The sequence below is a fragment of the Netta rufina genome (assembly GCF_964035555.1).
Source record: "Netta rufina genome assembly, chromosome: 2".
Classification (NCBI taxonomy): domain Eukaryota; kingdom Metazoa; phylum Chordata; class Aves; order Anseriformes; family Anatidae; genus Netta; species Netta rufina.
The window spans coordinates 90705416-90721585 of record NC_140124.1 but is presented as its reverse complement, the minus strand read 5'-3'; the positions used below and the strand labels follow the sequence as shown (position 1 = coordinate 90721585).

The 16170-nt window shown below is 36.0% G+C and overlaps 1 protein-coding gene across 1 annotated transcript in view; it reads left to right on the top strand.

The window, feature by feature from the left end:
* Positions 1–16170, top strand: part of PTPN3 (protein tyrosine phosphatase non-receptor type 3) — a 122353-nt gene that overhangs the window by 67595 nt on the left and 38588 nt on the right. Inside the window, exons 12-14 of the mRNA XM_084306877.1 lie at positions 3963–4135; positions 5807–5941; positions 6935–7111. Coding sequence (XP_084163003.1) covers positions 3963–4135; positions 5807–5941; positions 6935–7111 — 485 coding nt within the window. The remainder of the gene's footprint in view (positions 1–3962; positions 4136–5806; positions 5942–6934; positions 7112–16170) is intronic.

The window sequence follows — 16170 nt, the reverse complement described above, 5'->3', positions numbered from 1 at the left end:
AGTGAGTAGTAAGTCACTACTTGTGAGTTGAATTGTATTACGTGATGTATTTGTATTACATGTACAAGTATCACTTTCTAGATTTGAGATCTAAAAATTCACTGATTAGTAGTGTTAAATTCCAGGTATTTTTCATTATATACACTGGGAAAATAAACAGGAGCAGAGTTCTGAGAGTGATTAGTAACAATGGATAGTAAAATGAGGGTACTTACAGGATTTTAGAATCTGGAAGAATGAGGTGCCAATTAGTGACAGTCTCTGGACTTTAGCAATGAACACACATTTTAAATGCTTTGTCAAACTGAAATTCTCTTTCTGGAGACCAGTGTCACTTTGAAAAGAGCAGCATTTTTTGGAGTTTGATCATTTGAACTTTTGTTAAATGATGACAGGTCAAGGACCTTAATTTTTTTTTTATTTCATTTTTTTAACTAATCTCCTCTTAGGTAATCATAGTTCTTTACTTTATAACTCATTGAGATTACAGTAATGCACACTGTGTCCTGCTTAAAATTCTACAGCACTGTAGGAAAAGTAAGGTCAGCCGCATGACCTTTCACTCTTTCTCAGTAAATATGAAAAAGCAGACCAGGTGTGCTATTAAGTCTGTAGATATAGTCATCCTGGTCAATTATCCCCCTTTGCTTGAAGTTTAGGGTAGCAGTCCACATCTCTGCAGTCCTTTAATGGTTCTGCTTTGAACAGTCTGCTGTTGTAATGCAGGGGGAGCAAGGGGGCAGCTGGAATACTGCTGCTTTTCTCCTAAATGCTGGGTCACTTGAGTGGTTTCTGAAGGCAAATGTCTGAGGCAGTGTCATCTTTTTCTTGGAAGTGCATAAGGAAATAGTTAAATAAGGCTTTAAGGAAGGGAGACAGAAGAACGTGGGGAAAGAAGAGCAGATACTGCATATTAGTCGTCAGGTTTTAATTCAAGAAGGCAACAGTGCTATAACATCTCAGAATTTAGCATGTCGTATGTAGATTTCTTTCCAAAATCTACAGTTCTTAAAGGCTATGGATTTGCAGTCATCTGGGATACGCCATGTTTCATTGATTTATTCTCCTTATTTTCCTTGCTCCTTTTTTTTTTTTTTTTTTTTTCATTTCCTTACACCACTGTTTTGAAGAATCAATTTACCTTCTCTCTCACTCTTCATTACTCACCTCCTCTTTTACCATCCTACTGCTTCAGTCTATTGATCAGCTCCTTGATAGAAGTGTGCAATATTTCTGTTTCTACTGAAGAGCTACATAAGGACCGGGAAGCAAGACTGATGAATCAGTGAATGTCTGATGTTTTAAAAGCTCGTGATACTGAGACTTAAAGGTGTAAGATTTATGGTAGGAATAGGAGCTATGCTGATTTACAGACAACATTTTAAAGCTTCCAAAATGGAACTTTATATCAGATGTGCTTATGTAACGCTTAAAAATAACTGCTCCTTTTTTGCATTTTAGCATATATTTTTTACTTCCTGTGCTGTAGACATTCCCAAATTCTCTGTGAATGTAATAGGCATTGAGTTCAGAGATGAGATGAGAGTTCTTCCTGATGTTTAAATAGCAAGATGCGCATTTTAGCCATGTTCTCTGTACCTTAATGGCCACAATTTTTTCTAATCCTCACTTCTTGAGAATGACTAAAATAACATTCTTTAGGAACTTGTGTTGAGAAGGATGATAGGCACTAAATCTGTGGAACCCATTAAAACCTTATTCATCCTATAAAATAGTGAATTGATTTAATGGCATGTGAGGTGGCCTGTTAGTGAGCCAGATAGTTAATAAAAGTTTTTGTTTGTTTGTTTTTTAATTTAAAAACAATATATTTTTCTAAAACTTCTTAAAAGAATTTGTCTCAGTATGTGTCTATATTTAAACTCGCAGCCCAGTTAAAAGTATTTAGGAAGATTCTGTGTCAACAGTTGGGATAAACGCACTTGTGACCAAGATTTGCTACTCTTTTCAAACCTAAATTTAAACATGGAGAACTAGGTATACTTAATTCCTTACCTTTATACAATGGCTTTTCAGTGTAACTGAGATGTTCAGATAAGCTAATTTTTATGCCTATTGAAAGACCAATGCTCTAGACCAAAAAAATCAACCCCGAGTATTTCCTTTAATTTGTTATATAAAACACTTCAAGAGGTATTTAGCCAACAGAATAGGTTAGAAATGCTTTTTGTCATTAAAGCTTTAAGTGCTGTGTGCTTTTTATCTTGCAAGAAATTCTGAGTTAAAATTTCACAGTGTCTGCACACATTATCTTATATAAACTAATTAGAAGTAACTGTGGTGAGCTGACAAAGATGAATTGGTTCCAGCATGCTTGAGGGTCAAAGAGAGAACCCTACTTAAAAAATAAAATAAAAATGTTTCTTGTTTTAATAGATATAGGAAGAATACGCCTGATAGATTACAATCAGTTAAACACTTTGTAATGCCTAAGTGATATTAAAGGGCAAACCCTTTTTAGCTTTCTCTTGTGATTCTCATTGTTTGCTGAGTTTTGCTTTGTTTACAAAATAGAGAATCTGTAAGTGAAGTCATTGCAGTAGCTCAAGTGTTTTGCACAATGTGGTGTTGATCTCTGATACCTGATATTTAACAAATGTTACGGAGAAAGAAAAAGAATACAAGGAATACCATTTGATTATCCCAGCCAAAATGGTCTGTAGTTCCATTTTGTTGTTTGATTGTGAACAAACAAAAGGACCATGCAACTAGAAATTAGGATGTTGTCCAGGTGGGACACTGATTTATTGCTGAAGTCTGTGGAAAAGAGTTTTATTAGGTTTCCAAGTCATTTAATAAAGAGGCTTTACAACCCAAATCCTGATGTCCTCCAAAGTATGAACTAGAAAGAGAGCTTTACCAACATGGCCACCTGCCTAATTATATGTTTTGATATCAAAATTAAGTCATAATTCCAAAAAATAGCTGCAAAGGATAAACGAAGCTGCAAGCTTGCTGTATTTTTTTTCACTGAAGTGCTGAGATCGGATAGCAGTGAACTCAGGTATCCCCTTACCTTGCTTATTACACATACCTTTCTCCTCTGTGCTTTACACTTTGTTCTGCTTTGTTTGTGTTAATAACTGCATTAGCTAGCCAAAGCTGTAGCTTGTGCAAAACTCTCTGGAGCACTGAGACCTGCAATAGTTCAACAAGTGCTGTCAACAAGTCCAGCGCATAAATGTGGGTGGTACAATTATGTTACACCCGTGTATCACTGAGCACTGAACTTGTAAGTTTGTACGGGGAGACACAAGCTTTCCATTCTGCTTCCTTTTGATCTCCTTATTTTGACCTTGTGTTATCATCCAGAAGACAGGATTGGATTTGAAAAGCAGTAGCAGCAGCTCTAGTCCTTCAATTGCTTTTATTTCCCCAGAAGTTAACATCTTTAGTATCTTCTAAAAGAATATAAGGCAGATGCTTTTTGCATTCTAGCTCTTGAAACAACATTTATATGAAGTCTTATGTGAAGAGTTTGAATTCTAAGATAGATTTTTTTTTTTCATTTCTACATTGCACCCTTAATAAAATGGCTAAGAGATTTGTTTGTCATAGGAGGTCAAGATCTGACTGGAAATCTGAAAATCTGCTTAGCTGTTTAGTATTACACTTACATATGCAAAACCTCTGGCACTCTAGACTTAAATATTTCATTAAATTAACATTATAATGATCAGGAACTGATTGTTAATAATATTAATGTTGCTTACACTTTTAAAACATTCACTGTGGAATTTTGAATTTTGTATATTCACAGGGCTGTTTCATCCACCTCCAGTTCAAAGCCTACTGTATGATGAATTTTTGTTTTCCTAAATGTAGTTCGCTTATTTAGGCTAAAAGTAATTTCATTGTTATTTGTATGATAGGTTTATGACCTTGTTTGCTCTGTTTGATCTGCTTCTGTGTATTGAAACATAAATTTTCTTACATTACAGAATGAGTCCAGAGAGCATATTGTTGCCTTCAACATGTTAAATTACAGAGCATGCAAAAATCTGTGGAAGTCTTGCGTAGAGCATCACACATTTTTTCAGGCAAAGAAGTCGCTACCTCATGAAAAAAAGATACTGTCACATTATTGGACTCTGGGTTCTAGAAATCCAGCAAAGTAAGTATTGTGTGAAAGCATGTTTTACATCGTAAATGGGGAAGGGAGGACTTGTGTCAGAGATAGCTGAAGTTGGAGTTGCAGAGCTCAGTTCTGCTTACTGCTGCATTGGTCTTTGTAAACTGTTGGATAAAATATGTATCTTTTTTTCCCTTTCTTTCCCCAACATGTTTTCATTACAGTGGAATATTCATAAGAAGTTATTGAATATAAGTATGTTTTACTGGTATTTTTTCAACTTGCCTTTTCAGTTTAAGGCATAAAAACACTTGAAAGTAAATATGTTATGTGGCTAATGATCCAATAAGACAGTTTGCAGAACAGATTTGTTTTGAACTGTTTACTCCTTATTGTTATATACACAGTTTAATATGTTAGTACCATGCTCTTCAGAAATTGCCCTAATTGAGTACCAGGATGCCAATTAGTGACATGGAGATGAATATATTTTTCCCATCCAAACATTGAAGATACCACTGTCATGACACTTCTTATTGTTTATTTGCTTTGTTGACTTCTGCTAGTCATTGAGCTGGTAGTTTCATAATGGTATCACAGATCTAGTTCCTGAAAAGTCGTACTTCAGAGCCTGTCATATTGCTTGAAGTTAGGATTGACTCTTCGCGTATGCACCATCTGGGCTGGAAGTCTGACATCATTATCCTCTCTGAGGATAATGGTTTTGGACAGTTCTTTAGTTCTTTGGTTATCTGTACTCTGTGTAGACTTTCTGAAAAGCTGCTTGTTTTGATGTTTTTTGGAGAAGTGTTTTAATTTTCTCTCCATTATTTTTGCAGTGTGTTCACTTCACTGTTGTTCCTTTTATTTAATTTGTCTGATTATCTTTTTCATACTTGGGCATAGATTCAGATTCTAACTGATGTCATCATGCTTCAAGTAGCTTCCCAGACTTTGTGGCTGGATTTTCATATTCTCATGTCTCTTTTAATACTGCATAAATTTGTAGCAAGGGAGGGGACTAGCATTGCCTGTATATTAGGGCAGTAAAGCCACAAGGGTTGTCCCAGCCACAAGAATGTTCATAAAATTCTGTTTTCCACTGGAGTGGAATTTCCATATTTTTACCTTGTAGTAGATCATACTAAGTGTTCAAACATCTGTATTTTGAGGATTAGCTCCTTTATGGGTTGTTATGAACTTGTTCTTCCGATGCTGATGGTATTGAGGAGGTGACTTTCTCAAAGCTTTCTCTAATGGTGTATTCCTGTAATGGACATGTCAACCAACGTGGCATCATTATGGAAACAGTATATATATATATTGTTAAAGTGGTTCTGCACTGTTAAGCCACTAGTGAAATGTCTATAATCTTTTGCCTATACTTGAATAGTTTTGTCAGACACTATTGGTTTGGTGCCAATATAACATACCAAATTTCCTGTTTTCCCCTCCATCTTCTTGAACACAATTAGGTTAAAAATAACTCTCAGAGATGGTTATTTTTACCCAGGTTTTTAATTAGCATTGTAGCAGGGATGAACAGTTTTATTGCCACGAGTAAGGGACAGCTAATGGCTCTGTGACTGAGGGATAAGAACAGGGGACTCTTTAAAACATGAATTATGAAATTGACTTTCAAAACGTATTTTATTTCATTGAATTTTCCTATGCAAAATAATTAACAAGTTTTTATTTTTGTTTTCTTTTCAGGTCTGTAAACAGCCAGTACTGCAGAAAAGTCATAGGTGGGATGGTTTGGAACCCATCTATGAGGAGATCTTTATCTGTTGAGCATTTAGAGACCAAAAGCCTTCCTTCTCGATCCCCTCCTATTACCCCTAATTGGTAAATCACGTTTCAGCCTTTACCCTCCCTTCCAGCCTCCTACCTTTTCTAATTGTATGTATTCTAGCAGACTAGTTATGTAGTGCCTACGTACACATTTAAATATGCTGGTATTTTGAGAATAGATATGATGACAGCAGAAGAGTGGGTATCATTTACCTCCACATCAGCAAAGTTTTTGATAGTGTCTGTAAAAATGTTCTATCCACGTTATGATACTTTGTTCTGGATAGGTGGACAAACAGATTAAGAAAAAATATGGGTGGGGTGGGGGTGGGGGGTTGGATGACTGCAATAATTTCTACCCTACCTGAAGACTAGTAACAAGTGGAGTAACAACCTGGATATATTAACAGAAGCACAGATGGTAGATCAAGGAAGTGAGTTATCCCCATTTTGTTCAGCATTCATTAGACCTTCATCTAAAATGCTGCAAACAGTTTTGGGCCCACCAATACAAACAGGAGTGAGCTCAGCAAAAGCCAACAGCTACCAAGACAGCTATGGGGCCAGAGCACTTCCTCTGTGAGGCTGAGATAAGGTATTAGGAAGAAATTCTTTATTATGAGGGTGGTGAGGCACTGGAACAGGTTGCCTAGGGAAGTTGGTGATGTCTCACCCCTAGGAGGGTTCAAGGCCAGGCTGGATGAAGCTTTGAGCAGCCTGGTTTAGTGGAATGTGTCCCTTTCCATGGCAGGGGGGTTGGAACTAGGTGATCTTTCAGGTCTCTTCCAATCCAAGCCATTCTATGATTCTTCGATTATAACTTCAACAAGTCCAGGCAGCATTTGGGGGACACACGTGTACTGAACCTAGCATACCATAACAATTTTTTTAAAAACTGATATATCCACTATTTAAGATGAGACCTGTGCACCTAACATATAAAGACTTTAGGACATAGATTGCAGTAGGATTGAAATCACCTTGAAAGAATTCTACATGCTATTCAATTACAACCTACCTACCTGTATTCATGTTCCTTTTTTTAAGGCGGAGTCCTAGACTACGTCATGAAATTCGTAAACCACGACACTCATCTGTAGATAACCTTACAAATGAGATTACCTATATTACTGAGACAGAGGATGTTTTTTATACGTATAAGGGCTCTCCAACATCAAAAGACAGCGATTCAGAGTTCTCTCAGAACCGTAGTCCACAGAGGAGGTAAGACCTTCAGCAAACAGTTCATTGCCTATTTTGATTTAAAACCAAAACAGCTTTGGCACAAAACAGTCATAAGTTATAATATTAAAGTTCTCAGTAGCTGAGTTCTCAGTAAAATTAAAGACATGCCTGTTCGTACCTGTAATATCCCATTTCCAAGTAGCTTCTGCAGCCCTTTCTGACCTGTTGCAAACTTTCTTTCTTTTGGGGAACCTTTATTGAACTCTTAAGAGTTGATTTATGTTCCCCATTATCAGTTCCAGCTGAGTTGAAAGACTTACTGCATTTGATTAAACATGCGAACATAATACGAGCAGTCATCCATCTTTCTCTTTCTCAGAGGAACTGTAGATTGCCTCTCTGAAGGCAGTCTCTTCTTTTCACCTTCAGCTACTTTGCTCTGTGCCAGTTGTTCTCCCTTGTGGCAGTCTAACCACTGCTAGGTTTACTTTCAGGGCTTGAAGCTCCTATCTTTGTACAGTGATTATATATTTGCTTATATATTATATTCAATGTATGTCTTTCCTATTACTTTATTCATGAGTAATTTATTCATTGCATATTAATGCAATGTTAACTTAAAAATAATAATAAATGTATCAAGGCATTGATCGGTCAATTTCAGAAAGAAAACAGAGCTACTTTGCAACTTTCGGATGGGAGAATACTGTGCATTAAAATGCAGCTTCATTTATAATGTTATAAAAGGAAAACAGTTTCTGGTGGCCCCTTATAACTCAAAAGCATGATGTATTTTGAGCAGCAATGTATTAGTGCAGGTTGAGAAGAATAACCTATCTCTTTGATGGTGTGCAACCACTAGCTGTGGCTGCAAATCCTGGACATGAAGTGTTTTCATCGTATTTGAAGACAACGTTATTGTTACTACATCATAGCAGAGAGGTTTCTATGAAAGAACTGAAAATTTAACGTGTTGTATGCATATTTGGAGCTTGTCACTCTGGTCTTTGAAAATATTTTTCTCTTATTCTTATTGGAAGTCAGAGGAACCGTAGTACTAGTAGTATCAGTAATAGCCATAATAATATATGTGATGATGCCTCTAGATGTTATAAACAGTCATAGATATTAAACCACATCTTTCCTGTGTTATGACGTGCACAGGCAGATTATACATTTGCAGAAGTAGTTTTAAAATAAAGTCAATGAGAGGAAGATCGTATGAGGAGATGATGAGTATAGAAGTTGTAGACAAAAAAATAAAAAGCCACTCTGTGTGACTGTGACTGGTAGATTGTGTCCTGCCTTCAACTTTCTTGTTGCTTTTATTGTTTTTTCTTCAATTTTCTTTTTAGTTTTCTTCCTCTGCATTTTTTCTCCTTCCTGTTTCACCTTTCCTATGTCTGCTGAGAGTGGAGGGAGAAAGCCTGTTTTTGAAGGTATTTCTCCCAGTGAAAATAAGGCATTCTAAAGTTGAAAATAGCACGTTGATTTCTTTTCCGAGCAGTGAAAGATTCTGCTGTATCACTCACTCTGGAGAAAACTATGTTATAGAAAACTAGGTTTGTATGAATTAATAAGTTATTCCCAACATATTCTTTGTTTCTTTGGAATATTTATAGTATTTGATACTATACAGAACTGCAAAAATGCTTGCATAAATCTGATGAACTGTTAGGCTTTTGTGAAATAAAATGGTCATTAATACCTCAAAAATTGAGGTCAAATATGCAGTAACCAGACAAATACAAAAATGTTTCTTCTCTAAACTGAAATTTCAACAGTTTATATTAGTCTACATTCCGATTTTTTATTCCTATATGTTCTTACTTTAGCCATTACTTGCCTCACTCCGTTTGTTGAAAGATAAAAAGTAAAATTTAGTCTATATGTGTGGACAAATCTTTCTTTCTCTGAGTGCTTTATTGAAAGAGCTATCTACCAGATAAATCTGCTTTATAAGAAAAAAGCTTAACTAAAAAAGGGCAGGTTTAGATTAGATATAAGGAAGAAATTCTTTACTGTGAGAGTGGTGAGGCACAGGCTGCCCAGAGAAGCTGTGGATGCCCCATCCGTGGAAGTGCTCAAAGCCAGGTTGGATGGGGCTTGGAGCAACCTGATCTAGTGGGAGGTGTCCCTGCCCATGGCATGGGGTTTGGAAACAGATGATCCTTCAGATCTCTTCCAACCCAAGCCGTTCTATGAACTTGCATTTCTTTAGTATTAAGTATAGACAAACATTTGTCCTGGACTTCTGGAACAGTGCAGGAATATTTAGTTTTTAACTAGCAAACACCGTACAGTGTACTGATAAATCTTTTAAAGCTATCTTACCTATTTTTGCTGTGCTTGTCTTTAGTAGATTTGAATTGACGTGATTGAAACATGCTTTAGAAAAATACTGAAACTGAAAATCTGTCATTGCTTTTCTTGTAGAGGAGGGCCAAGAGTATCTTCTTATTGTCCTGACATTGTCTTTAGAGTGCTCATTTTTCTCCCAACCTGCAGTCTCATGTTATCAAAAAAAGGTGTTAATTAATACTGATTATAAATGATGCATATTTTTGATGTGAAGAAACAATCCACAACAATGTGGAGAGTTACTAGCAAGCAACTGTAAGACGGTGATTTTTAATCGCTAAATTGTTAGATCTGGAACCTTGAATCTTAATCATATAGCTGCCTTTTTTATTATGAAATATGTTTGCATCAGTTTCATTCACTATCTGAAGCTCAAGACTGTTCAAGATGCAATTAGCACAGCATATAGCTATTTATTTTTCAGACTGCCGTGAGCATTTTAGGGATAGGGGGAATGGCAGAAAGTTATTGCTTGTTTTTACTTCAGACCCTGGGTAATGTTTTAAGTCATTTTCCTCAAGACACAATTACCTTCAAACTGTTCTGTTTGCTTTTGGGGACACATTTATAGATAAAACTTGTGTATCAAGACTTACTGTGTACTTAATCCTTCCAAGGCATGCTTGGAATCTTGGTGGACATTGGAGTTTCAGAAGATAATGTTGCTGTCAGAGTGTATAAACATGCTCTAATTTCCCTATAAACCTTTTTTTCCTCCTGACAATACCAAGTATAATTATTTTTAATCGATTTTTCCTTGCTGTATTTAATCATTTAAGGGTGATTTAAGGGTCTTAATCAGTCATGTTCTATTTTGTTTCTAAAAACCAGTGCAAATTAGAAAACGAATTATGGGGAACAGTTCTTAGTTTAGAAGACTTGAAACATATCAATTATTAATATCATCTTCAATTTCTTCTTCCACTTATTAAATATATTGTACTGTATCAACATGTCAACACCTAGAACTGTTTCCTGTTAAGTAATTAAAATAACCATGCTGGACATGAGGGCCAAGGATATTTTTTCATTTATTGTATTGTTTCCCTGAAGAACACGGTGATCGTTTTAAGAATGTACTTTGAGTGAATGTTCTACTTTCTAAATACAATTTGAGGAATATCCTACAGGTTGTGGCTGGAAAAAAAAGACAATTAAAAATTAGAGTGAACTTTGAACATAGGCAAACTACAAAAAAACAGGGCAAGCTTGTCTTTTGTTTTGTACTGGTGTAGCTAGACTGCTCCTGCTACCCAAATTATCTAAGGTACTATCATATTCGAGTACAATTTGAGGCTGAGCCATAGACAAAAGAAGCAATTTTTCTCTCTCAGATTAGAGTCTGCAGAAAAGATTGGAGCTATTACATACATATTATAGACAAAAAAAAAAAAATTGCTCTAATCCCAAAGGAACATATATTAAAGAGAGCTTTATTCACAGGGAATGAATAGGTTTGCTTTTCCAAGCCACGCCATCTCAAATCACAGCTGCATACAAAACCTGTCATTAAAGACAGTGCTGAAGAGGACTTCAAGAAGACTTTTGTTTAGTCCAGGGCTTCCCAGCCTTTGTGAAGAAAACTTCCCTGTCAATTTTTTCTCCTCTTGCTTGCTGTGCTGCTGTCCGTCTCATCTGACTGCTGCTGCCACTGCAAAGTTAACACTGATGCATGCATGGAGTCTACACTGACACTTCCCAAGCCTAATAGGTTACTTTGTTGTTATACCACACTTTTATCATTGCTGTGCTGCCTCACCAGTTCAGAACAGGTAATTTAGTCTATCTTCTGACTATATCTTTGCTAGCTATGTTCACTACATTTATCCTATGCCTGCATACATACATGTATATGTATTACTACTATTATTTTGTTTTTCAAATGATTACAAGAATAATACTAAAGTAAAACATACTATTTAGTAAGTGTGCTTGTTTGGTAACTCTTTTTCAGTTAAAATTAGCTTTCCCTAGTCTTGACTTGAGCTTCCCTGGAGGTGTTTTGCTCTTCATTGATTTGCATTTTCTTCACTGAAGCACTGCTGTTACTGACTTGCTACACATCTCATTTTAAGCAAGATAGAAAATCCATTTTTTTTTTTTTGTTATGTTACATATCTTCAGAAGTCTTTAAACATTGAGGTATACATTAGGGAAGAGCTATGAATATGAAGGTTTATGGCATCCCTTTAAGATAGATAGAAAAAAAATTATATGGATTTATTATTTCTAAGGTCTGCTGAAAAGCTGCTTTAATTTATTTTTTTTTTCTCCTGAAACTGTTTGTGTCATACCAACAGGCTACCAGACATGAAACTATCCTGATAGGTTGATTTGTGAAATGGGGAATCTTGCCTTTGGGAAAAAATATTCTGTGATAGATCTATATTATGACTCGTTATTTCTAAAGGCAGGCTGATGGAGTTGTGCAGGGAATTCTTTTCAATTGCACTTTTCTTCTTTTTTTTTAAACCTGCTATGTACCTGAAGATTATCACTGTTGCAGTCTTTCTTCATAAGGGTACCCTTGCAGCTTCCAAGTTTGGAATGAGGAAAACTTCTCTGGTAGTGAAGAACGAATTATTACCCATTTGTCTTTCTGTGACATCAACACAATCTCTACGCTGCTGTGTCATTTGAGGGCAAGAAGCTATAGTAAAAATTAAGTAGTCCTATTGAATTATGATACTGTTTCAGGACCGTGTTAGGATATTCCAAAATAGCTACAATTTTATTAGTAACCTTCAAATCTATGTATTTAGCTGGAGCAATAGATTGATTACATTATGGGATCATAATCTGGCAGGCTTGATCTTATCAAGATTATCGTGTCAAGAAACTAATTTTTGTCTTGACACAGCACTGTCCATCCCCAGTGTAAAATCTGTTTCTCAGTATTGACATCTATTAAAAAAAAAAAAAAAGAAAAAAAAAAAGTAGCTGATATATGGGGAATGTCAACTGAATATCTATCATACCTAGTAGTTTATGTGTAAGATCCTTCAATGCTGATTTGAAAGAACCTAGCATATCCTTTGCCTTCTATTAAGGAAGAGAAAATTAAAAAGACTAAAATGAGTTTGCTTGTTTCCTCATTTTGTAGATGTAAATGGTTTGGTAATACATATTTTAAACACTTTGTGATCTTGAAATCACAATGGCCAGGGGTTGCCATAAAAAAAAAGAAAAAAAAAATAGAGGCTTTTAACTGAGTAGTATTTAGGGAGCTTTGAACTTCATTTTTCCACACAGGTTTCTTTCTTTTTTCTCCCTTCTTGCCCCCAACAGTATTACACTGGAATTGTTAGTGCCTTAGGTGTGACATTAATGTTCACACTTCATGGTGAAATGGAAAGCGGAAGTAAATGTTTGAAAAAGAAAGGAAAAAAATGGTGAAAGCCATTGTTTTGTTAAATGTTCTTAACCACAGAGGACCCATCTGTGGGAAGGTGCATGTTTTTCAGCCTGTGACTATGAAATGGGAGGAGTATCCTCTACTCATGCCCATATTTAAGTTTTTAATCTAGCTCTGTGGGAAGACCATGTCATTGTTACAAACACCCACGCTTCCTCCTTCACTGAATGTTGTATCATTAAAGTTAGCTGGTGTTTCTTTCAGAGATAGCAAGGCCGTAGAAGTGAAAGGTTAGTGAAAGAAATGAATTTTTTAGTGGTTCAGGGTAATGTTATTCATGTTACTTGTATGAAACCAATTTGTCCTTTATGTAAGGAGCAGAGTTTCTTTGACCTTGCAAATTCAGGTTTAATGGCTTATTTTTTAAAAAATGTATCTATGCCCCTACTACAGGTTTGTTAATGTAGTGTATGGATTGTTAATGTAGTTGTTGCATGCTCTTCTAAAGCTTCGTTCATGTTTTTGAATGCACCTGAGTGCATGTTAGTAAGAATGTATAAATTCAACCACATGTACTAGGTGCTATTTTAGAGAAAAAATAACTGAGTTACTTTGAAAAGAAAAGTATCCCGGTTAAGCAGTGTGGAGGGTGTTAGTTAAACTATTCGGTTTCTCTTGTTCCTTGTGTAATGAAATAAACCAAGGCTTTAGTCTGTTTGCATAGGAGCAACTGATTCAGGAGGGTTTTTTTCGAGTAGGCTCTGCGGCCTAACAACAGATTAGCTTCAAAGTTCTGTTTAATCTGTATTTCAGAAAGAAGACTTGTAAAACACATTTCGAAGAGACATTCAAACTCATTAAAGCATAAGGCAGAAAAACTGACAGATGAGGCCTTGTATAGATCTTGTACTTATATTTAAAGACTTACTGTTGATTAATCAGCAAAATAAACCTGGCTAATTCTTCACAGATATGAGAAGAGGCAAAAGGTTGGAGTGAGGAAATCAGTCACACATTTAAGTTATACTGCCAAAAGAGGTTTATTAAGAATATGGAGTCAGTCTCTTCTTGGAAGCATGCAGCAAATATACATGTGAGGTGTTGGACCCAAGTTACCCGAGGAAGTGCTGAAAAGACACATAGAAAATAAAATTCGTGCTGAGCTTGGTTTATCCTTCAAACATATTCACATAAAGGTTGAGGTGTTTCTGTCCTTGGAGAAATTAAAATCTGAACAAAGACATGAGCACCCATATCTAACTCAGTTTAGATGACCTCCCAGGCTCCTTTCCAACCTAAATTACTTCAATTCTATGATTCTACTTACTATAAATGCAACATATTCCTGCATGAGCTTTTTCCTTAGTTAAACATGCTTGCCAAAGCTATTAACCTCTTTAACTTACAATCTAAAACTATCCTTTGCTGGTGGTGCAGAAGGTATAAAGGCTACAGTCCCAGAGTTGGAGGGGAAGGAAGCAAAAGGTTGAGCTGGTATGCAAAAGGAAATTCACTGACATTATGCTATGAATTTCTGGAAGTGTATATATGCTCCTAGTGTAAGTGTGATGTATCATCTGGCAAAGTTATTGCATTGAAAATAGATTTCCTGCACTTAGCCTGCATTAGGTCAATTCTTTCAGCTTAATGTTTTGATAAACTGTAGCCACTTAGTGAGATTTGGTAAACTTGCTATGGGAACACATCATTATTTTAACTAAGATACTCATTTTTGTATACAAAATTTTTAAAGTGCTGCCATTGATGAAAGTGCCCTTGAGATGTATCCAGCTAAGTTCCAGTAACTACTACCTTGGTATAAAATTGCAAATATTTTTAAAGAACTTAATTTAAAATGCTTTTTTCCTCAGTCTTTAATCGTATACAACCATGCTTAATTCCTCATTGTTACAAATCCCCTGCACTTCACAAGTCTGTCGTCCTAGTTCATGTACTTCAAACTTTCTTAAGGAAGATGCCCTCCAATGCAAGGCAGAAGATCTCAGAACATTTCCATTTCATTTCCCTTAACCTTGTCATTCCATCACTTACCATTTGCATCCTCTTCATCATCGCACTTGAACACTTTTCTGAGGCTTTTCTATTGACTAAGTTAATTAAATGGTTTATGGTCAGTAGAGGAACTGAAAGAATCCTCTCATTGGAAATGGAAGCAGCTTATCAACGTGGATGTTTGCAGCTTACAGAAAATCACTGAAACACTCATGTATACCATGAAGTCCACAAGTTTTCTCAGTAATGGCATTCAAATGTACAGCACAAAGAATCCATGTGGCCTTGCACAGTTTTTCTGTTCACAGAAATGCTGAATGTTAACTGTGCAAGTCATTCTGTAGGTAAACTTCTCTAAAAGGCAGCAAAACATGATGCTGTAAATATCTTGCAGTTAATTGGTTCATGAATAATGATCCTAGTTTAAATGGGGAGTTCTCAGAAAAGAGATAAATGGAAGTGCTGGCGTATTCGGTCTCCCCACCCCTGCAGGTGTTAGGAAGAAAAGAAGCTTAAAGAACTTTAAGAACACTGCAAGGGCAAAACCTACAGATGTTTCCTTCAGTTGTTTGTAGAGAGGGAGTTTTGCTACAGTTCTATTGTTTCAGTTGTCCCTTTTCTCTTGGGGTTTGACTTTAGCTTATCATCATCAGTTCTCAGAATAGCAGAATTCTCTGGTAGGGCACACAACTGTGGGAAGGAGGGGTCTTTCCTTGAGACTTGACACAAAAGGAGAGTGGGATTTTCACAGCAAAGTGTTCTATTGTAAAGATCATCGCTGACAGAGCAGTCCATAGTGAGTGAAAGATTGAAATAGCATCTTTTTAGACATATTGTGGAGTAAGGAAGAGGAATCACTTGTAGTTTTCAGGTGTTGCTTGCATGTTAGCTGATCCAATGGAAAGTTTAATCTCCTTGCAAGGAAGGTCTCTCTTTCTTGATGAAAAGGTTGATTGGTTGGTCTGGTGAGTGTTCTCTTTTATTGACTTAAAATATGGGGCTTGTTGCATGTTGTGAAATAAGGAAGATAAGTTAGTAAAACGTGGAATACAGTATAGCCAGAAAAGATGATCTCAATATTCCTGTTCAAAGTACTTTGTCACACTGGTGAATAATTCACTGCCAGAAGTAACATTTCATTGAGTTGCAAAGATAAAATTCTGCAGCTATAGCTTGCTGTCCTGATAAGAGCTTTATGAATGAATACACAGCACTGATATATCTTGTAAGGATTGGATATATCTTGTAAGGATTTGGTCTTTTTCTAGTCTAAGTTTTTGGTTACCTTTTTATATTTTAAAAGGTTGCAGAATGATTCATTTACTCCTTCAGATGGATATGTTTGAATTAAAGTATAATAATTCAACCT